The sequence below is a fragment of the Hippopotamus amphibius genome, chromosome 5, assembly GCF_030028045.1.
Source record: "Hippopotamus amphibius kiboko isolate mHipAmp2 chromosome 5, mHipAmp2.hap2, whole genome shotgun sequence".
In the NCBI taxonomy this organism is placed as follows: Eukaryota; Metazoa; Chordata; class Mammalia; order Artiodactyla; family Hippopotamidae; genus Hippopotamus; species Hippopotamus amphibius.
In genome coordinates this window covers 7,302,445-7,325,042 of record NC_080190.1, presented here as the reverse complement: position 1 = coordinate 7,325,042, position 22,598 = coordinate 7,302,445, and the positions used below count along the sequence as shown (strand labels likewise).

Sequence of the window (22,598 nt, the reverse complement as noted above, 5' to 3'; positions counted from 1 at the left end):
CTGTGCGCCACAACCGAGCCCACGTGCCACAACTACTAAAGCCCGAGCGCCTAGAGCCTGAGCTCCAAAACAACAGAAGGCACTTCAGTAAGAAGCCCGCGCACCCACAACTAGAGAAAGCCACGCAGCAACGAAGACTGAATGCAGCCAACGATAAATTAATTAATTTTAAAAAAAAGCTTAAATCTGACCACATCACACTGTCCTTGAAACCAACAGCCCCCACTGCCTTGAAGCGCAAGAGCAGGACTCTGTGTGATGGCCAACCTGCTCACGGCCCACTGCTGTCCCCTCTCACGCAGCCACAGCCACAGCCACACTGGCTGTTGCCCTGGGGGCTCTGCCTGGAGGCCCTTCGCGCAGATCTTCAGGGGGCTGCTGCCTCCCGCCATCCCACTCTCAGCTCCCATCTCCGAGGCCACTCTCAACACTCCCACCAAAGTGGCTACTCTGTCCAAGACGGACTGTATTTCCAGCTTGACACACACCTCAAAGGAAGATAAGCATCAGGGGTGTACCCGTCCTCTAGAACACAAGCTCGGTGACAGCCTGTCGGTGGCACACGCAAACCCTAGAACAGCCCCTGGCATGCGCAAGCACACGTGTGTGCACATATACACACAATGTTTCAAGTGTGAACTGACACGCACGATTTTTGGATGGATACGCCACTGAGTCTGCAGAGAGCACAGGCTGGCCACTCCCCACCTCAATCCTGAAAAGAGGGGGCCTGGGCCTTTCTTGCTATGGACAGAAGCATCTGTGAAGGTCAGCGGGGCTGTCCTACACAGGTCAAAAGAAACCAAGCCCTGGGGATGCACCATGCATTCAATCATGCCAGGGAATATCCTGCAGGCCCTACAGGGTGAGGTCTGTCTGCTAAAGGACCCCCAGCCTCCCAGCTCTGTAAACGCTACTGACCTGTCACCCCACACCTTGCATCCCTCTTTGCATTTATTTTCTCCTTGAATTTTTCTGTTTGACCAACAAGCAAGATCCCATGTCTAGAAGCGCACAGGCCTCTCTAATGTGTCTGAATCTAGGAGATCTCTGGAAGGTAGACTCTCATGACACGCGGTGACCCTGCAGGCTAGGACAGGTGGCCTGTCAGGCAGTTCGCCAGACACAGGGGTCCAACTCATGGTTGGACAACGTGTTATTTTAAGAATTCCTTAGGTTTAGGGGATTCCCTGGCAGTCCAGTAGTTAGGACTCCTGGCTCTCACTGCTGAGGGCCCAGGTTCAATCCCTACTCGGAGAACTAAGATCCTACATGTCACGTGGTATGGCAAAAACAAAAACAAAAACACTCCTTAGGTTTAAAGAATTATGCTCCCCGCCTCCCTGCCCAGCTCTGCACTCCGGGACAAGCTGCCTCCTCTTTCCGCAAGATAACACTTCTCTCTGCTCCGCAACGCCATCCCTGCATCTCAACTTGCTTCTGTGAGCTCTGCAAGGATGGAGGTGCGGCTGGAATCTGACCCCAGCACCCCAGACTGCAGGGCCCACTGAGAACACACCCCCATGTTCCCCTTCTGCCCTCTTCTGCCCGCTGGGACTAAAGGTCACATGCATTTCTGTCCAGACAGACATCCCTGGCACCTCCTTCCTGTGTGTCAAACATGCAGCATAATATCTGTCAGGCAGCTCACAGAATGGGACAGCAGGTCAAGGAGTAACCAGAAAAAGCCAAGACACACTGAGCAGGAAGTTGGTGAGAGGCACAAGTCCCTGCTACAGGGAAGGAGCAGGGATGAGGGAGGGGCTACAACTGCCGGTCACAAGCCACCGCCCAAAAGGCAGAATTACAAACATGCAGTCTCTCTTTCCCCCGCCACACCTGACTGCAAGCATCAGTGCTGCCCCTCTGGTACCTCCTACGCCCTTTAAGGTTCTACTCTGATAGTGCCTGTCACTGCATCACGGCCAAATAACCCAACCAATCAACACAGTGGAAAAGCCTAAATCATCCTGGTAACCTCAGGATTTCCTCTGTGCCCGTGACCTTCTGGACAGTGTGGTATGACTCAAAGACATGTGAAAAGGTCTCGCTCCTGGAAATTACTTACTGTATCCAACTGTTAGAAACCAACAGCCCTGCCTGAGGTCTAAGAATGATGAGTTTCTTTAAAATACACACCCAAAGAGGGAGCAGATAACCCGCCCTCCCCCCCCCCCAATTCTACTTCTCACCATCGTGCAAACCTGCCTGTAAGAAATGCCCCAAAGACGGAGCCCCTATTGGAAGGGAGAGAAATATCAGTCTCAGCTCTGCCCTCCACCCCTAGAGTCCAGTGATGAATTCCACCAAGCAAACTGATCACGACAAGATAAAATATCAAACGAAACCATCTTAACTGGGGAGCCTATCAAATGTGCCTTTTACTCTAGCCGGGATTCATCAATTTGGTTCCTGAGATGTACAACTGGTATTGGAGACCCAAAGGCCGCATTCTAATTTCTTCCCCCAAACATGCAATAGAACACGAATAACAGCTCTCACAAAGTGTGTTTATCATGTATGTCCCCAAAGAAGCCAAACCCTACACAGAATATTCCTGAGCCTGATAATATCCTGCAAAACATTCTCCTTTAAGATATTTGCTGTTGACAACAAATTTTAGACTAGAATAAAAACTGTTTTCCTTTTCAATACGGGTGTGAAAAAGCAAACATGACTAATGAGATTTTGTTTTTAAACAACTGGAGTTTCTGATGTATCAGAAAGTTGACGCAAAAAAATATTTTTAAATCAGGGCAACAAGAATGCCTGATGGAATCAGTGAGATTATTCTTAACAAAATCTGACCAAATGTGGTGAACTTGAAAAGCAACAGCCTGACCAGGGAGAGCCTGACCCCAGGGGGGAAGAGTCAACCTAGGGTTATTAAATGACAATTTTGTCAACCTAGAGTCCCACGTCACCCACCACACGGGCCTCGTGAGAACTGTCCTGGTCACCGTTACATTGCTTCCCGTTCCTGAATCTACACAAAGTGTTGGACCAGGCACAGCCCCCAGCAGGCCCGCCATGCCCAAGGGAATAGAGAGAAACTGTGAAACCTTCAGGGAAGAGGAGAATGGAAGGAAACAAGCGGTTTGAACCAGGCTGAAGCCGGGCAGCCTCCTAAATGGGTCTACACGTCATCTCCTGCGCTCCTAGCTCCATCCCGCACATACAGCAGGCACTTAAAACATGCCTTCTCAATAAAAGAAATCACGACTTGCAATCAGCTGCTCAGGGGAGCCCATTATGGGTGGGATCAAGTCCTAGGAGGCTTCTCACCTTGGCCTCAGTTTTCACAAGACTGCCCCCACCCCGCCCCCATATAAGTCAGCACTCACGTTGTCCCTGGGAACACTTCCGGCTGGTCCACCTCTGCATTGCTCCGCTGCTGGGACACCTGATTCCAGGGGGCAGTTCCAATGCCGCAGTTCTTGAAGATCACAAGGAAAACTGGGCTTGCTACAGACAGACAGATAACATCTGCTTGTGTGGGCGGGGCGGGTGGGGAAGGAACAGGTGCGGCCTGAACGGGACTCTTCTTTAAAAACAGAATCTGTGAAAGGCTCTGAGGAGAGGGACAGGGTTTGGCTGATGTATTAGGACCGTTAACTGCAAAGAATATGTACTATGAATTGAATTCTATGCTTTTAAAGCCTTACGTGTGTATCTGTGATTAGAAACATGGGGAGAACGTGGACTAATACTGGATGTTAAAACACTGGGAAGCTGAGGAAAGTGACACCACCAGCAAGGACAGCAGGTTGGTACTGTGATCCATCACTAGGTGTCCAGGCGCTGGCTCACCCAAGCGTTAACTCACTGAGTCCTTAACGAGCCTACGGGCTAGGCACTACTGTCCCTGTTTTTAAGGAGGAAACTGAGGCACAAAGAGGACCAACTATTTTCCCGAAGTCACAGAGTGACCAAAGGGCAGCTGGACACTGGCATACACTGTTCTGCCAAGAAAGACAAAAATGGGGGGAGAGTGGGCGGGATTTCCAAAAACCTAAAAACAAAGCAAGTACACAGGCCCACGGACACAGAATCCTGTGGCCAAAGACAACCACAGGGAAATAAAGATCTGTCTGCACACAATCTGCTGTATTAAACAGGAGTACAGGGACGGCAGGATTCTTTTTGGTAAATCAACAGAAAACCCCCTGTGTGTTCATACACACTTGCATATTTCCAGGAAAAGCAAGGGGGTAGGACACTGACATTATCTTGAGTTAATTAGCTTTGCTTTTATAAATCTTGTACTGCATTTCTTCCCTCTTCATTAAGCATACGACCCTTCTGGAAACATCAAGATGACCAGCAATTTTTTCCCTATTTAAAAAAAAAAAAAAAATCAACCTATTTTCATTACACAACATTGACTGGAGTGAGGGGAGAATGGGGGGGAAAATACATCCAAATTCCACCAGCTGAGGATGAACAGTATAAAATATTCACAATCAGACTTTCCCCATGAGTATTTCTCTGGCTTTACTCATAAATGTACATCTAATATCGGATCTTCCCACTTTAAGACAAGCCTTCTACTTAAGTTATCTCAAACTGTGAAAGCATCATTTTGAAAAGAACGAGCTATTTTCCCCCTGTTGGGTGCTTGAGGCATCTGTCTTTTTTGTCATCAAATAACACGACTGCGGAACTTCCCAGTGTATTAAAGCTTTCCTGGCACTGGGTGGGGAAGGGAGATTAGTAGGTCAGAGGGCACGCATGTGGATTTTGGAAGGCGACACTGGTTTCCACGTCTGAAGGCTCTGCCTAATCACTTCGTCCTCACAATCTCTAACAGTGTCTTTCTCCCACAGACACAGACGCCCGCCTGCCTGGACACACACACACACACACACACACACACAGAGCACAGAGTCTTGTCCCACTGGGTTTAATTCTGAAGCAGACAGTCAGGCCCCCGGGCGGCCTCAGAGGAGAGCAGCGGTGGTGACACCACTGGCAGGTGGCAGCCTCCAGACAAGCCCACACTGGAACAAACTGGAGCAGACCGGTTCCTCCCATCAAGCACCAGACGCGGGGGTTGGTCTATGTTTAGAAGCCAGGATGCTGGATAGATACCCACATTCACGCACTAACGTGGCACTCACTAAGATGCTCCTCAAACCAGCGGCCGCAGCAACAGGAACACAGCCTGCCTTCCGCAAAGCTACAGTTGCAGCCCCTGCTCCGGGGGTTTAAGGGCGGCCCATGGCCCACCCAGGCCCAGCTTGGACCACTGTGAGGGGGAGGCAGGAACGGCGCCTAGAGCTTGGCAAAACTGCATGAACCCGGCACCCAGGGACTCCTGGGCCCAAGTTGGCCAAGCTCTTTCCTGCCTTGGAGTCCCTGCTCCTGCCTTTTCCTGGAGAAACCTACAAGTCAGAGCCATCATCACCTGGCTGCCTTCTCAGCAAGCACCTGACGCCCCTAGTCGTGGGTTAAGAACACACTAACATGTAGGAGAAACAAGTGTTCACTGTGTCCTGTGATTTGAGGTGACATCCATAGGGACCTTGGGGCCCACGAGGAAGACAGGCTCAGTAACAGAGTTCTCACCCAAACCACGCAAGCCCCAGCGTCCTCTGTCACCCATGTGCTGCTCTGGTCCGAGCGCGTTTGACCCACCCTGTGTCTATGGACAACCACAGCAGCAGGTCCTATTTTAGGCAGATTTTCCACATTAGAAAGCAAATTGGTTAAAATGATTGTACGCTACACCTCCCACTCGTGACGCTTTGTTTAATTCAGAGTCAAATAGCAAAGAGAGTGGCCTGTTTAGCCCATTTATAGATTTGAAAATGGCCTTCCTGACCGGCACCCAGGCTGTCCCGCCCCCTCCCTTCTTTCAGACACACAGCTGGGTAGGAATTTACTGACCTAATATTACTGGACAGATAATTCCTCGCCTCGGGGAAAGACTGGCAAAGCCCATGGCATCTGCCATTTCCAATCTTTGTTTTGAAATGGTGAACAGGGGCTCATGCCAGGCATGGGGGAGGGGGGGGGTCGGGCAGCAGGGAAGGCACTCCTCTCTAAGTGCAAATTTTAAAATCCACCTACAGCCTCAGTGGAATCAACGCTTTCCATGGGAAACCAGGCACTGGACTCAACTAAATCATCTCAAAGCCAGCACTGGAGAAAATAATTGAATTAAAGAGTTGCCGTAACTCATTCAAGTGAGATAACAAGCACCCAGTGGAAGCAGACAGTGCTGTTCAAACCGCCGTCTTCGTGACATAGCGCGGAAAAGGCAATATAACGTGGTTCAAAGGACAGATGGGACTTTCCTAATTGTCCCCAGATTCCTAGCAGCAGGGGTGGTAACTAAATGGTTTCAATTAAAAGTTAAAGAAACAGGGAGAAGCAGGCGGTAAGTTATGCCTGGTGCCGATAAGGCTCCTTCGGTTCAGTCTCAGGGATGCTTTGTCCCAGTTTCAGGCGGCCCAGGGTCAGTGGCACGTGAGCAGCGAGGGCATCCCGACGTGTCACCGGGACAAGCTGACAAAGCTGTCTGTCGCACGCACTGTCACGAACGCCTGTGTGAGTCTGTGGGGTGAGCGGGAGGCAGGGCCGCATCTCAGCGCAGGGTCCCTCCAGCTGCCGAAGCCGCCGCCGCCGCCTCCATCACCGGGACCCACAGGCTGCACGGGAGCGAGCAGCAGCCAGCGCAGGTGCGCAGCCCGCGCGTCTCCCAGAACGCGCAGAACCCACCGTGAGGCCATTTCCAGGCCGCTCCAGGCTCCACTCCACGTCCACGTGATTCACGCGCAGGGCGAGGACAGGCATGGAGGAGACATCAGCCCCAGAAACCAGGGATCCCAAGTGGGGACACGTACACCTAAGGCACACTCGCTGACACACTGGACACATCTTGGCTGTCGCGCTGGGGCGGGGAGGGCGGGTGCTTACTGGCACCTGGTGGGCGGATGCCAGGAGTGCTGCGCTTGTCCCACAACACACACGACAGCCCCCCAACAAGGAACCGGTGGGGCCCAAACGTCAACAGCGGCAAAGCTGGGTCACGCCCTTAAAGGAATCCTAAACTGAAGTTTCTGAGATATCGAAGGACTGAGAATACTTAGAAACAGCTAAGGTCAATGGTATGCAAGTTAATTTTCCACCAACGTGGGACAGAAGAGACATCACTGGTGTGAAGGCGGCTGATGAAAGAGACAAGTGGGGGTGAAAGAAGGGAACAGCCAAGTGTACCCAGTGAGCAGAGCAGGATGAGCGTGAGCTCCCGGCCACGCCAGGAAACCAAGGTGCGCAGGGCCAGGTGACGCCGTCCTGGAAAAGTGTGTTCAAAGGGGAGGATCTGACCCCGTGCCTGACCCACAGCTCAGCGCAGCTGAAGCCGAAGCTGCGAAAGCAAAGGTTTTGGTGACCGGAGGATGCGAGCAGCCTCCTACGGTGCGCGCTCAACACGCTCCAGGTTCACCAGTTCCCAGCCGTGCCACGGACTGCCCTGTGAGCAAAAGTTGGACACACATCTACAGACAGATCTCAGGAAAAAAGACCAAATCCCTAAGTGTTAGAAGGTCCCTAACTGACAAAGGCAAAGGGAGAGGTAGAGGGTCTTAGAAAGGCACATTCAACAGATAAGAACCTAAAAACCAACACCCAGCATCCGTCAGCTGGCGCTCAGGACGTAGCCTAGTCTGGGCCCAATGGTCACTAACTGGGGGCGGGGGGGGGGGGGGGGGGGGCGCGCAAGGGTCCTCGCAGTCTTGACTGCCTCAGCCCTAACGGAGTCCTTTCTAGGAAGCCCTTCAAACAGCGCATCCGGAGGCCAACTGGAAAAATGGAGAACAGGGGTGGAATACTCATGGCGTTTTTTGTCCTCACTGTAAAACAAACAGACCCAAAACCAAACCAAACTGAAACAACAGCAACAACAAAACACCACAAAAAAATACATGTAAAAAATCTGGGAATATATAAGAAATCTGAATATTCCATAATTACACAGCACCACTATTACTTAACTTTTTGTTACTACACTTAATATTTCCTGCTCATCTTTCTTCTGAGAGTAGGTTAAAGAGAAAGAGAAGACATTGAACACAGTTTTGAAACAGCTCTAGGGGAAAAAAAGCCCAACATTATGAAAAGTGAAAAAGAAAACAAAAATGTAAAAGAATATGGTGATAATGAAAAGTTCCTGCAGGATCTGGGACACAAGTCTCAGGAATCTAATACTGACAATTAAAATTTCTTATTTTCCAGCTCAAAAACAGGACAACAGACTACCCAACCAAACCCACAGACAAACAAAATCAAAGAATATAAAAGTTATTAGTCACTAGGGTACAAATAAGTCATGTGGTTGTTTACAAATCTCCATGTGGGGGGATCCTCTACTGGGTCAAATTGTGTAGACAAGCTCTGCCCGACAAATTCTCTTAAGTCAATCACATACATTACGGTTTAAAAAAAGAAAAGTAAGCTAACTCAGGTAAGAAATACAAAAGTCTGTGTAGCATGAAATATCTCCAGGAGACTTGTTTAGCGAAATTAACTAGCGGTTTAATGGGGGGAAAGCCTGATATACAAGGGTGCCTCAATTTCTTCAGAGAAATTAACATTTCAATCCTGTTTTTATCTAGAAGTCATTAAACTGTGCAACATGAATTATTGGAACTGTAGCAGAGAATTAACTCTATTCATCAACTAAGTCCTAACACTTGCGAGTGCATCTGTAATGAAAAAATAGCTCTACATTTCCATCTCTTCTCATTAAAGTAAACCGGTTTTCCCCCTCTCAGTATATAAAACTGTCTTCTCGTCATATAATTTATATTACCATAAGCTGGCTCACATTCTAAACTATTACACGCCTCCAATTAATTTTTGCAGCTTTTGCCTGAAAATTTAATGAGATAGTAGTATATGAACCTGCTGACTCTAGATTACGTGTGTGCGCCCAATATTCATGTTGGCATAATAAAATCATCTGATCCACACTCGATGAGAGAGGCTCCCGTTGCCGCAGTGGGAGAGGTGATGTGCGAGCCAGGTCCACACGTTTGCCTCTTTTAAATCCAATTATAAAATTTACTAGTCTCAAATTAAACTGCCCCTACTCATCAACCTGGGGAAAACAGAGAAGGAAGCAGCACTGTCTAATTATCCCCCAACTCCATTTCTATAAACATTTCAGCCAACAGTTAAGACCCACGACTATTTGTCTAAGACCTCTCGTGGGAGCTGAGTCTGCACTGATCCAAGCCAGTCCAGAGAGACAGCCAAGACGAGCGCCCAGGAGGATGGGGCCCGAGAAATCCCTCACCTGGTCCAGCGGCAGGCGCCCCCAGGGCACACATGCTACAAGAGGTGCGCACCCCCACGTGTGTGTGCGTGTGTGTATCTAAGTGTGCCTGAGTGTACAAGTTCAGCCAGAGATGACGAGGTCAGGGGTGCTGGTAACTTAACGACAGTCTCAATGACTACCTTTTGCCACAGGGTCTCGGTTTGAACAAAAGAGAAAAGAGACCAACAGTAAAAGCAGTGGTGGCAACAGTCACTAACCACCACTCATGAAGGACCTACCATGCACTGCGACTTCTCAGCCACCAGCCGCTGGGCAGGTGTAAAGCGGGATGTGTTTAGCCCAGGGAACTGGCTGTGGGACCACGGGCAGACGACCTAAAAATGCACAGCCCGTTCCCTACCTGTTCTGGTGATGATGACACCCACACACAACATCTCTGGCGCCTGAGAGTTAGTGATAACAGAAGGATACACAGCACTGTGCAGAGTCCAGGGCACGGCTAGGCCTGAATACATCACTTGGCGAGACTCTTTGTGGGTCAATGGCCCACAGGAAGTCCAGGACCAGGGGAATGAGAGGGCCAGGCTTCCGAGGAGGGGAGGCAAGAAGACCCTGCTGTTCATTCCTCTCCCCTGACTTGCCCCTACCCCAGCCACGTCCTCACAGTGCCAGCGAGCCAACGTGGGGCCTGCTTCTGCTAAACAGAGAGACAAAAAGAGGACAGACAAGACACTCTGGGGTTTGAGCTCCCCTCCCTGCACTGGTCCAGCCTGGGGGCCTGGCTACTGCAAAGTCCAAGAGGCTCGATCTGGTCGGGGGCCACCCCCAGCCAGCTGGGTCCTCAGGGAATGGAGCTCTGTACCCCCCACACAGGACACAACAAGCTCACTTGACTGGGAGCATTTAGGTCAGGAAGCCGCCTCTTATAGGCTGTTTGTTTGTAAACAAACTTGGGAGTCTACAGTGAGAGGACAGCCATGCAATCAGCTGGTCAGGTACACCTGGCATCAAGCCTTTTATACCCAACCTCCGAACGGTTTTGGGAGATGGTGATGGCGTACAACAGGCTGGGTGTGCAGGCTGAAGCCAAACCTGGGTTCAAACCCCACCTCTGCTACTGCCAGGAGCCAAGAGAAGGCAATTAACCTCCATTACCCATGAAATAATATGAATAAATAAGATTCCCTGTTCCCTAACTTTGCAAGACCGGCCACATACAGGAGACCGAAGGAGGCTGTATGCCCAAGAGCAATGGGCATGCTCGGAACACTCATCCGGCTTCCTTCTAGGCAAGTGCTGGACCACTCTGGGCCTCCAAGTAAAAGTGGCTTTTCAACTCTGTGCTCCACAGCCAAGGAAGGCCTGCAGCATGAGCCCCAACACCCAGGCACACTGAAGGAACCTCCCTCCCCCCACTCAACCTGGAGCATCTCCCACCAACGGCTGGGAAACTCTCCTTTTCCAGGAGGCAGCATTTAAAGGGTGCAGCTCCTCATTCCCAGCAGGAAAAGACAGGACACTTCCTGGTTACAGCTTTGCAAGAAAGAAAAGCTCTTGAGTTGCCAAAACCACTGCCTAAAAGAAAACACAAAGGTGCCCAGCTACCAGAGAAGGTGGCATCTCCAAGAAAGACAGAAGGGTTCTGAGGACTGCCCAAGCCCAAGATCACTTGCTCTGAACCCATCACCCCAGCCAGTCCAGTCTACGCTGCAGTGGGGGAATAGGGGCACAAGACTACAGCTGGCCATCCTCTACATGGTCTCAGGCCCCAAGAAAAGGCTCCCCAAATTTCACACAGCCAAGGCCTGGGGAGGTCACAGCATGTCTCAGCAAGGTAACATACAGTGAAAACCTTTTCTTATGTTGAAGATCGGAAGCTATTAACTGTTACTGGCAAGCACAGATGTTGTCTATATCTAAAAATTCCCAAATAAGATCAATTAGCATGTTATAAAGAATTTACTTTCATTTTCCCTTGACAGAGCATAAAAGCCAAAACACAACTCTGAGTTTGAAACTGACAAGCGCGTATAGCCGGAGATGCTCTATTAAATGGAGACAACAGCAAAAGAAAATGGTATCTATAATGATTAGCCACCTAATTAATTCTAAGAGTAGAATGTCAAAAGCTATAAGTCCATTTCTTTGGTAAGTGAAGCTCAACATCAAACAAGTCACTTCTGCGCTCGGAAGGGAAGCCCTAACATCTTTCTGACATTTGCACCCTGCAATACGGCTGTTCCATTAGTTTTCCAGGTAAGGTACTTGAAATGCATGTGGAAAAAGCAATGGAAGGATAGAATTCACACATGCACACACACAGAATTAGCGGCAATAAATTCTAAAAAGAAAATAGTTTAACTATGACAAATGTGTGTACACATTTTAATGGAGTTCTTGGATATGTGTTCATTTCCTGTGAATTAGCTCAGTTTAAAGAGAGAAATTCTCAGGAATTCCCCGATGATCCAGTGGTTAGGACGCCACACTTCCACTGCACATGGTGCAAGTTTGATCCCTGGTCGGGGAACTAAGATTTTGCATGCTGAGTGGTATGGCCAAAAATAATTAAGCAAAGAGAGAAATTCTTAAGCTTCTGCCCTGTGATGAAATCTGGGGGCCTTTTGTGTTTCTTCAACTTGGGGTGGTGGGATGTGTGTGGAGGAAAATTCTAAGACAGGCAAAGATATAACATTATTATCCTCTGAAACTTTATGCATTTCCCTAACTTATATGTTTAGAAATTACCCTCTGGGGGAGGAGAAGGTGGGGGCAAGAAAGGCAGAATAAGAGCAAGAATTACATGAAACCAAAATTGATTTAATTGATGCAGAGCTGTCCTTCTTCCTATACTTCTCTTCCTAGATTGCAAATCAAAATCTGCATTTAAATAGAATATTTTTAATGTTAAAAAAAAAAAAGAAGAAGAAGAAGAAGCCCTAGGGTACGGAGGTATTACGTTCAACATCTACGGGCACAACATTGCATTTTGAATGAGATGTGGCATCTTGAAATTTACTGAATAGATTACATATTCCAAATTGTCTTGTTAGTACTACTCTTTTTTACTAAATTCTCCTATCCTAATAGGTGTGTTTCTTTTATGGCCAGGACTGTTAATAAAAGTAATGTGATATTACATCATGCTATCAACTGAATTTTGAGAAAAGATTACACAGATTCAAGGATCTCATAAGCCCCTGGCTCTGATAATTCCAGCCATTATTCGGTGTGAAATTCAAACAGTCTGAATTCATTAACATTGGTTGTTACAAATCTGCATTTTTAGACTTTGCCATAAAATGCAGGAGTCCAAACCCGGTGACCTGAATCTAACAGCCTTTCATGTGAAGTGGCCATGCTAACCGGCCTCTCCCAGCGCCGCTCTCAGGATAAAACCCGGGTGCGCACCCCTCTCCACGGCTGACCCGGTCACCGCCAGCAAGAGACAGGGACTGAGTCGGCCTCAGCCCTGCTGGTCACACTCAAGGTTCAGGCAAATTGCAGAGAACTGAGCCATTGACAGGAGGGTGGGGACCCGCTCCCAGAGAAGGACACACATCATTAGACAGGTATCCAGGTAGCCGGTCACACCTGGGCACAGTACCCTGCCGCCAGCACCTCGGCTCTGCTGTGGCTCGGATTAGGTCACTCTCATGAAATTAAGAGCTCAAACTCAGTGTGCAACCTGTGGGAAAGGCCTCAAGGAACCCTAAACCTTCACCCCTGATGAAAAAGCATCATTACCAGGCTGATGGGAAAGGGGATGTTCCATTTCCAACATTCCAGGAGGAAAACACTACAAAATTACCATGAACAAGGAAGTCTAGAGTTCCAGTCACATTCTATCTCAGTGTGCGTCCCACCCAGACTACAGGTGCCTCCTTGGAGAGACATGCTCTGTGCTCTGTGCTCCTGCAGGTGTGGGCAGGTCACCAGGGCTCCCCTCCAAGCTGTGTGAGTCACTCCCTCACTTTCTGATGCTGCTGATGACGACGACGCTGGTGGTCACTCCTATCAAGCCCTTACAATGTACCAGGTACTTGTCAAGCCCTCCTCAGTGATGATTTCATTGAACCCCCGCAACTCTGCGGTTTAGCAGTACTGTTCACCCCCATCTGACAGAGGGGGAGGCCTGAGCCACTAAGCACAGAGCGGTTTAGTCTGCCCGAGGTTGATGCCATCACAGGTGGCCCACGTCGCCCCGCAAGCATTTCCTGGTGCTGCCTTCAGGACCCTTCCCTCCACCCATCACCAAGGCCATGGCCAAGTCTTTGCATCGGCAACTGGACCCTTTCCCTTCCCCATGCAAACACAAGGAGGAGGTGCCAAAGCCATGGGGTTCTGGAGGGATGCCTGTTACGATGCAATCCCAGACTAAAGAGCTGGGCGGCTTCCCAGCCATGTCCAAGGCTGCATCACTCTGCTCTGTTTAAACACGCAAGCAGAAGGCTTTCCAGCCTTAAACAGGCCTCTGCGGTGCTGCCACTGAAGCCCATGGGAGATCAGAGTACAAATCAATAAGAATCCTCTTTCCTAGAGGAAGTTGCAACCCTATGTCGTGGTTTAGAGGTCATCTTCTGCTGTAATTAGGAAGTGGCAGTGAGTTAGACTGAATTATGAAAAGCCAGGAGTACCGTACTCTCGGAGTTCGGGTTTTTAACAAACATGGGACCGAGGTGGTCAGATACGCATACACAATATACAGGCCTCCAAACCTCCAAAGGCAGGCAAAGCAGGCAGCCACCATGCTGGGTCCACGAAGGAATCCGATACACATGCCATCTGTTCTTCAGTCCCAAGGGACCTGGAGCTTCAGGTCCTCATAATCCCAGCTCAGATGCAATCCAGGCAGCTGAATCACAAGCCCCTCGCCCACGAAGCTGCCACAGGCACAGCGCCCCAGACGACAGAAGGGTCCAGCTGGGTCCCCAAGCCACACAGAATTCAAACTCCCCGCCCCACTGTGTCCCACCTGCAAGGAGGGGAGGCAGGGGCGTGCTCTCCCGCTGCGGAAAGCTCAGGAACATGGATTTATTATTTCAGAGCACATACACCTCCACTGAACAGGTAGTGTACCATGCTGGTTTGCCTTCTGTCAGCAGAAAATACTCCCAGCTGACAAAGAATCAACTCTTCCCTCCAGACAGATGCCGGGAAAGTTCCTGCACAGGTCCAGCCATCCCACACCTCCCTGGTCCCTCTGCAGCCTGGGGTTCATTCATTCTGTGTTACAATGACTGGCAACCCTCCTGCACTCAGGGAGCACGAGTGAGGATGCTCCCTGAGTGTGTCAGGGCGGTGGTGGGCACCCAGCAAAGACAAGCCCAATAGGTTATCAATATTGATTGAGAGGATGCAGATGAGGCCAAGGGCAACTTGAGTCACTATCTCACAGGACACAGCACCCACCCTCCCACAGTGCTTCTTCCTGCATTTCTGTTCCTGAGTTGTGGACACCTGTCGTCAGTCTGCAGAAGGGGTGGGACGCAGGCGGCTGTGACCAGATGAACCGAGGAGCATCTGGTAAACCTGCATCACCCCGAAACTCCTGGGGGCAAGGCCTGTTCTGAGGCTCCGGTACCCAGAACGAAAGCACCACCCAGCAAACAGCCTCCCTGGACCCAACGAAACGGATCGCTGCCCTGCGCTGCTTCAGCTGAATTTTTCAAGGAGTTGCAGGTTATACCCTGCCCCGGCCAACAAAGGTTTCCTTTGAGTTAAACAATGTATAGCTGAACCGGAAGAGGGGAGGCGACCACAGACCAGGTGCTGAGTTACAAGACATAGGAACCAGATATCTTTGCCACGAAGACTCATTTTCTGCAGATCTCCTGTATTAAAAGACAGCACATTACTGTCCGATAAATCAAGACTGCCCTAAGCGGATCCGACGGGAAGCTCACAAGGACATGTGATCCATCAGCCTCGAGAAAAGACAGAACAGGGGTCCCGGGTGGGAGCCACTGGGGTTGTTCCCTAGACACGTATGAAGAAATGGAAACTAAACACTGGGATCAGATGCTCGGGAACTGCTACTCCTCCATGGCTTCTGTCTTTCACCCCCGCACATTCGCATTTTTTCCCCTAACGTTCTATCTTTTTGCCGAATATAATTAATTTTAACAGCTTCTGTAACTTACCCCACAGGTTGCTGCTGTTTCCTTTAAACAGTATACTGCTGAGAAATTGATTTGTTTGCTCGCTGTCTAAAGAAACCGCATTATGAAATATGTATAAATGCCACTGCTCGGGCTGCTGCTGAAGAGAAGTACAGAAAAATGTCCCATTTTACCTCCTTGCGCAGGGGTCCACTCACAGCAGACATTCTCGTGTATTACCCACCTGCCCGCATACACAAACCAATGGCTTAGGAAGCATTTTCTTTTAAACCTCCTATTTATCTTGAACGGGTACGAGTCTAAGGGAAGTATCTTAATTGCTGTGTGGAAAGAATGAATTGCAAATGTATTCAGTTAACCAGGAAGACTTTATTTTTAACAGCACGGGGCCAGGTGGGAGTTGCCAAGTTTGCCAAAAATAAAGGAATCAATCAATAAAGCAAATGTGTTGAGTTGTGCGTTCGGTGGACACCGGGGAAGGGGGAAGCCACAGGCAATGAGCCTGGGGACACCACCTCCACCGGGGATGACTGAATTCTGAGCCATTTTCCTAAAGCCTAACTTTGGAAAAATGCACTAAATCAGGATTCAGAAATTAAATGATGAAGGACTCTGGAAGTACCCTGGCTCTTTCAGCGTCACGTGGGCTGTTTCCTGAGCTGTGGACTATTTCCTTAGCATTTGTAGCTGAGAATCGGAGGCTACGTTGAAAGCAATGCCAGCTTTACACTACCTGGGGAGGTGCTATCTTCCTCCACAAAAACCTGGATGGAATGACCACCGAAATGGCCTAAAATTAAGTCTTTATTTTTAAAAGATATTACTGGTCTAATGCATTCTAGAAAAAGTAGTTACAGCAGCATTGGTAACACAAATGCTAAACAAAAATATTTATACAAAGGAATAACCTCTTCCTCTCCCATTAATCACACCCAAACATTTTTGTACAAGAAAGCTCATTTCCCCCACCCACTCACACAGTGACATGTACATCCTCAATCTGAAACTTACAGTAAACATAAAATATCATTTCCTTCAAACAGGCCTGGCCTCTACCCCGAGCAGGCTCTCACCTCCATCTACTCCTCCCATTCTTACTCCCTCCCACACACACACATGCTCCAAGTCCCAGGAAAAAAATAAGGATCAGACCAGTGACACTGGCCTCTGGTTGTCCCATAACCTGGGGTTGCTGGGGAGGCCAGGGGCAGGGATGCCCGTGTGCAGGGCTTGTTCAGGTCCCCATCAGGGATGGCCTTAGAGGGGCTTTCCCTGCACAGAGTCACACCCCTGGGGACAAGCAGGAGCCCACGGTCAGCCCCAGCTTCCCATGGACCAAGTGCTTGGGGCAGGGACTGACTCCATCACACACACAAGAACATGAACTTCCCAGAGAGCCGTGGACCCCAGGAGTCATCATGACAAAGTCTTCACCACAGAGGGATCCTGCATACTGGGAAAGCACGTCACAGGGCTGCGGTGCCTCAGCAGGGACCAAGGCAACCCTGCGCCTGGGGTCACGCCATCCGTGTCCGAGCCGCAGGTCTACTTGTGGGCCCCACATGCTGGCATAACATCTCAGCATCACGTTCTTCACTAATAAAACGAGGGTCTTAGCCAAGGTCATAAGGACCTTGGGAAGAAAGGGTCACATACCTAGCCTATCCCCGTGTAATGCTGGGTGGCGTGCTCGGTAATGACCCAACTCATGCCCCACCAGGAGAGGGGGCCGAGGCCCCAGCGTTCTCCCGTGGCCGCAAGGAACCATCCTCCCAGACAGAGAGCCCTCCAGAAGGAGCGCAGCTTGGCAGAGCCCCTCCTTGGCCAGGAACCCCAGGATGTACAGGCTGGCTTATTCCAGACCCACGGATGACAGGGTTCCATGCCTCCCTGGATGGTGAAGAGACTTTGATTAGAACCAGCAGTCAGTCCTGAGGGGTGGGAGGTGGGAAACAGCGCCAACAGAGCTGGTAACAACCCACCAGAATGTGGGGGCCTAGGGACTCGACCCCCGCGTGACCAGGACAAGGACGGGCTCTGAAGACAGAACAAGGGGACGGGGCGGACGATCTCTCTGGTCCTCCCCAGGAGCCGTGTTGGGATCTGGAAATTCTCAGGACGAAAGGACAAGGGCTGACTCAACACCTCCCAGAGAAGGGCTCCTACAGGGGCTTGGATCTGCAGCTCAGGAATAAAACACAAACGAGAACCAAGAACCCGGGGCTCCTCCCCTCTCCACAGAGAGCTGGCGGAAGCTCCACTAGCATCTGCCCTGCCGCCCCCATCGCGGCCTCCTGGCTCTTTCTCATCTCGAGAGTCCCCCGGAGATGAAAGGCCCAGCGTATCTCACTCTGGTTTATGGTTTCTGACGCTGGCAGTCGTGTGTCTAGTCTAAAAACTGGAGCAGGATCACACGTCCCTAGTGCAGGCTGCATGGAAACACTGGACGAGTGACGACCAGGGCAGGCCGAGAGCTCGAGGGGACCCTGGAGGCCACAACAGGAGGACCAGCATGGCCACAGCCAGGTACCTCCAGGGCTCAAGCAGCAACACTCAGAGTCGCTGCAATGTGCAGGCATTTATTTCTAGAATAAGGCAGTATTTTCCCTTCTGTTTTGGTGGGTAAGAAAGCTGTGTGGGCAGAAACAGGGCAGAGGCCCTCATGACTAGAACACGATGACTTTGCCCAACCCCGCCGGCCCCCTAACGCCCCCCACTCAGATCAGAACAGCCTGGTCCCCACGGCAGACCTTGCAAGGCCCTCCCCTCTGAATCTGCAGCGCCTGGGGAACCTCAGATCACCTTTCCCTGGGGCTTTGTGAGGCAGGTCAAGCTTCCACATCACTATCGCCATCTGTCAAAATAAAGCAGCGCACGAGCTTCGCTGGGTGCAGGCAGCCGGATACGCTGTCATGTCTTTGCCAAACCACAGCCACCGCTACCCCACCATCATTTTACAGAATAAAAGCTAAGGGCTGTGATTTGTATTTCCACTTAGTTGTAGATATTTGACAAAAAAGCACTTATGTTTCCCTGACACGTTCGTTAAAATTACAAGGTAACTTGGTATCTGACACGTTAGTTAAAATTACAAGGTAACTTGGTATCGCTGACAAACACTAATGCGTAACAACAAAATGGCACAAGAGAAAAACAATGACCCATCTGAACCACTGGAGAACTAACTCTGGTTTCAGAAGTCAGCAAACCAGAGGGCATGTTGGGTCTTCATTGTAACAAGTAACAACGTACAGAACGGATAGCAAAAGCAGAACAAAATGCAACAGATTTTAAAGCAGAGTGTAGTCATTCATCAGTGATGACAAAATAAGTCTCCAGGGCGGGGGGAACTGAAGTGTCTGATTTGAAGTTATGAAAAGAAAATGCCACAAACCAGAGCATCAGGTCTAGAATAAGAGAAATATAATGTTTTTAAAAGAGGACACACAAATATACTAGGAGGACAAAAATGACATATAAACGGTTCTAACATCACACAGGTTTGCCATTCTGAGACGGTGACTTTTCATGAATTTTGTGATTTGTCTACTTCCTTCTCTTCTGCCTGCATTAAAAAGGATTTGTCTAGAAGGAGATCTCAACAGGTTGAAATCAACACGTGGTCCCTTCCTCAGGCTACAACTCAAGACACCCCTCTTGTGTTGCTAGGTATTGACTACAGGTGGGGCTGAGTGAGTAGCCACTCAACAAGTGGTGCACAATTGAGAAAAGAGCCAACAACTAACACACACTTCTGGGACACAGGAGAACCCCACCCTGAGTGTATGAGGGGGTGGTCAGGGGCAAAGGTTAACCCCCTGGCAGGGGGCCTAGTGCTGGGCAGCAGCCGGGCCAACAGGGTCACCATCAATGTGGGTGAGGTCGGAGACACCACGAGGAATCCTCCAGGCGTGGTGGCCATGCTCCAGTAAGGGCCAACTCCAATGGCACACGGAGCTTCTCAAGCGCTTCCAGGGGCTACCAAAAACTGTTACCCCAAGTTATGCCAAAAACATAAGTGCTGGGAACCATCATTCAAGGCCAAAAGCCAGTTGTGTGAGCATGCTAGGTGCTCAGGAAAAATGTTATCAGGAATTGTGTGGCAATTTCATCCTGATATTGGATGCACTTATGCGATGTTAATGTTCCTCTCTCTGAGACTGAGGTCGCTGATAAATGGGATCCCACAGTGGTTCAATTATTAGGTTGAGTCAAATGAAAATGCTCTTACACATAACCACTTTTTGATATTTAAAAAGTCCATTTCATCCTTATACTGTGCATTTCCAAATTCTTATCTTTAGAGAAATAGTTTTCCAACCCCGTGATGTCTACAAAATGTACCAAGCATCACTCTCGAGTTTTGGCTACGCAGCCAGGACACTCCCTCAGGTGAACCTCGGGTGACTTTCTGTGAAGGACTCGAGGATTGGCCACTGGCAGTGCTCGGATGCAAAACTGGACACCTGTGAAGCCTGACGGATTTCCATGACTGTGACCCACTGAAAACATCTTCAGCCCTGGTACTCAGTCCTGGAACGAACCCCACCAATCCCAGGTCCACAAAAAAAACGTGTACAACAACATCCCTGCCTGCGAATCCCAGGCAGATTCCGTCACACAGGGTCTTTTAAAAAAGGTTTCTTTTAGAAGAATGAGTGAGAACCAGAAAAGGAATAAATGTTGGGCTTAAAAGACAAAATTGAGTGTATATGGCTGTGAGTGTCCATCATGACTTACAGATACACCCTTGTTCCCGCCCCCCCCAAAAGAAGGTTCACTGATATTTCTAGTTTCTTATCCCCACCAGTAAAAAGAGTCTTAGAATTGTTCAAAGATTACAGAGTTGTCTCTGACACGTAACCCTCTGTGCACGCATGCTCTGCTGTGGCCTTTGGCCGGGCAGCCTTCTCAGATCACTCTTGGCAAAGGTTTCCGGATTTCTGCAAGGTGGGGGCTCATGGGGACCATCCCAGTACAACTGCTCAGGTCACAGATAAGGCCTCCAAGAGCAACCTGCTGGGGAGTGGGCTCCGCGGGCCCAGGTCACGGGCAGCAGCCCCAGCGTCCACAACTGACCCTTCTCCATGGGAAAAGGGCGGGAGACACACAGTGAGACCCTTCCCAGGGCCACACACACTGGCTGGGTTGAGACTGAGGGTCACTTAGGCCCTCCAGGTGGTCACCTGCCAAAGCTGGACCTAAGGCTGCATTTTAAGGCCAACATTTATTTCTGTGCTACTATTTATTCCAGACCCCGTGTGCTGCAACCTGCCCAGGATTCTCAGGCAGGGATGCTGTGGTACAAATTCTTTGTGGGCTCCTGACCTTTCTCCAAACCTGAGGGTCCTACTCAATACTGCAGGGAACAAGCCTAGGGGGTTGACAGAGAAAACACTGAGAAAATCTGCTCACACTCTTCTTTTTCTGGCTTTAAAATGACATTGTCAGCTCAAGAAGCATTTTTTTTTTAGCAGGATAAAAATCAATCGTTTCTGAGAAGCTGCCACTTTGAGACTGAGTAAGTAGGTTCTTTGGAAAATGGCTAAAGGTAAGTTGAAATTAACTCAGGACCCCCAAAATCCTTGCTATGGGGAGGGGGACTGAACTCTACTCATTGATATTTTCTCCAAATGAGCACAGACGATTGAAGGCTCTCCTCAGCACACACCCACATCCCCAGTCCACTCCACCAGAAAAGAAATCATTCCATGCTCAAGACATCCTAGAGGCTGGTAAGTCTAAAATTCTTAGCTCGTTAAAGATAGGCCACCATCAGCAAGCTGCCTTCTTCCTAAAGACGTCCACCTCCCATTTTACTCTGGCTACTCAGGGTGGCGTGGGACTATTTCCCTAATTCATTTTTATTCTTTGTAATTAATATGTCGAGAAGTCCTAACACAGCTCCATTCTGACTCGAGTTTCCTAGTGTAATTTCCGCTGACTTATCTCTATAGCAGCAGTGGCAGCAGCAACATTCACTTTACACTGAACTATATTGCTTCAGAGTTAATTACATGTATTTTGCTTTTGATAAATGAAAATACCAGATGCAATTAATTGAAAGGCAATCAATATGATCCCGCTATGAGACATCCCGATGAAATATCCAGAGGCTGCCAGCAATCCACAGTCGTCACAAATTGAAAACACACTCCCAAAGGGATTCGGAAAAACCTGAACTTTTACCTGGAGATGCTTTACAATAACTCACCAATATAAATTTGTCCACAGACTCTATAGTTCACAGGATGGGCTGTCCGTCTTTTTAAGAGAATCCAGCTTCCTTGGTTCAAAACCATTTAAGGCGATGAAACCCTGAAAGCAAAATGAATTGGGTCAGTGAAGCTGAAGCAGTGATTTTTTCTTGTTGTTGTTTACATCTAGCCATCCTTTAATTGCATTTTCCAATGCCTCCGATTCTAAGCTACCAGAGGTTATTAAATGGTTTCATTAGAAATACTATTTGTCTTGCTTTAGTCACACACCAGATCAAATTAAACAGTAGAGCACCAGAACAAATGAACTCTTTCCATCTATTTTGACATGAAGCCAAGTGTGCAAAACCAGAAGGTGATATTGTGTCATCGCCATGAAAATGTCATTTAACTTCTTTACATCTCCAAGCAGCAAGCAAAGGGACAAAACAATCAATACCGTCAAGCAAACAGTCTTCCCAACTGTTTGAGAAATGTGGAATTATAAAGTGCAATTCAGAAGCCCATGGTTTATAAGTGCTATTAGCATAAATGCTGACAACTGTTAATCCACTGTAACTGATTAACGGTTGCAGTTGTCATTAATAGAAGGCACTTTAACTTACTACTAAAATTGATTACTCAGTTAAGAATTCAATCCTAATGTTCAATAAAACTGCACTTTCTCGGCAAATGCAATATGAAATGAGGTGATGCATTAAACAGCACTCACATTTATTTTACTATACATGGAAGGAAGAGGAAATATATGGGACCGTCCACATTATCTGAACCACTTCCTGTGCTTGCAGAGCAGTGAGAGGGGTGGGTGTGGAAGTCACTCCTCCTGGGGCTGACAGAAAAGGCAAACACCTGGGCAGCAGGTGTGTCCAGGTGTCTTTTCTGTGCCCTTCCCATGAAGGACAGGCGCAATTTCAACCTTGGGGCTGCTGTGCACCAGGGGTGTCCGTGTTTTAAGGCAGTTCTTCTCAAGTC

General features: G+C 49.1%; 1 protein-coding gene across 11 annotated transcripts in view; it reads right to left on the bottom strand.

The window, feature by feature from the left end:
- Nucleotides 1–22,598, bottom strand: part of CTBP2 (C-terminal binding protein 2) — a 160,881-nt gene that overhangs the window by 90,573 nt on the left and 47,710 nt on the right. For 10 of the 11 annotated variants that reach the window (XM_057734329.1, XM_057734337.1, XM_057734331.1 and 7 more), the window contains one exon: nt 21,620–21,723. The exons of the other annotated variant lie outside the window; for it this stretch is intronic. In XM_057734329.1, the coding sequence (XP_057590312.1) occupies nt 21,620–21,707 (88 nt within the window). In that variant the 5' untranslated portion in view covers nt 21,708–21,723. The remainder of the gene's footprint in view (nt 1–21,619; nt 21,724–22,598) is intronic. 11 annotated transcript variants of the gene reach the window in all.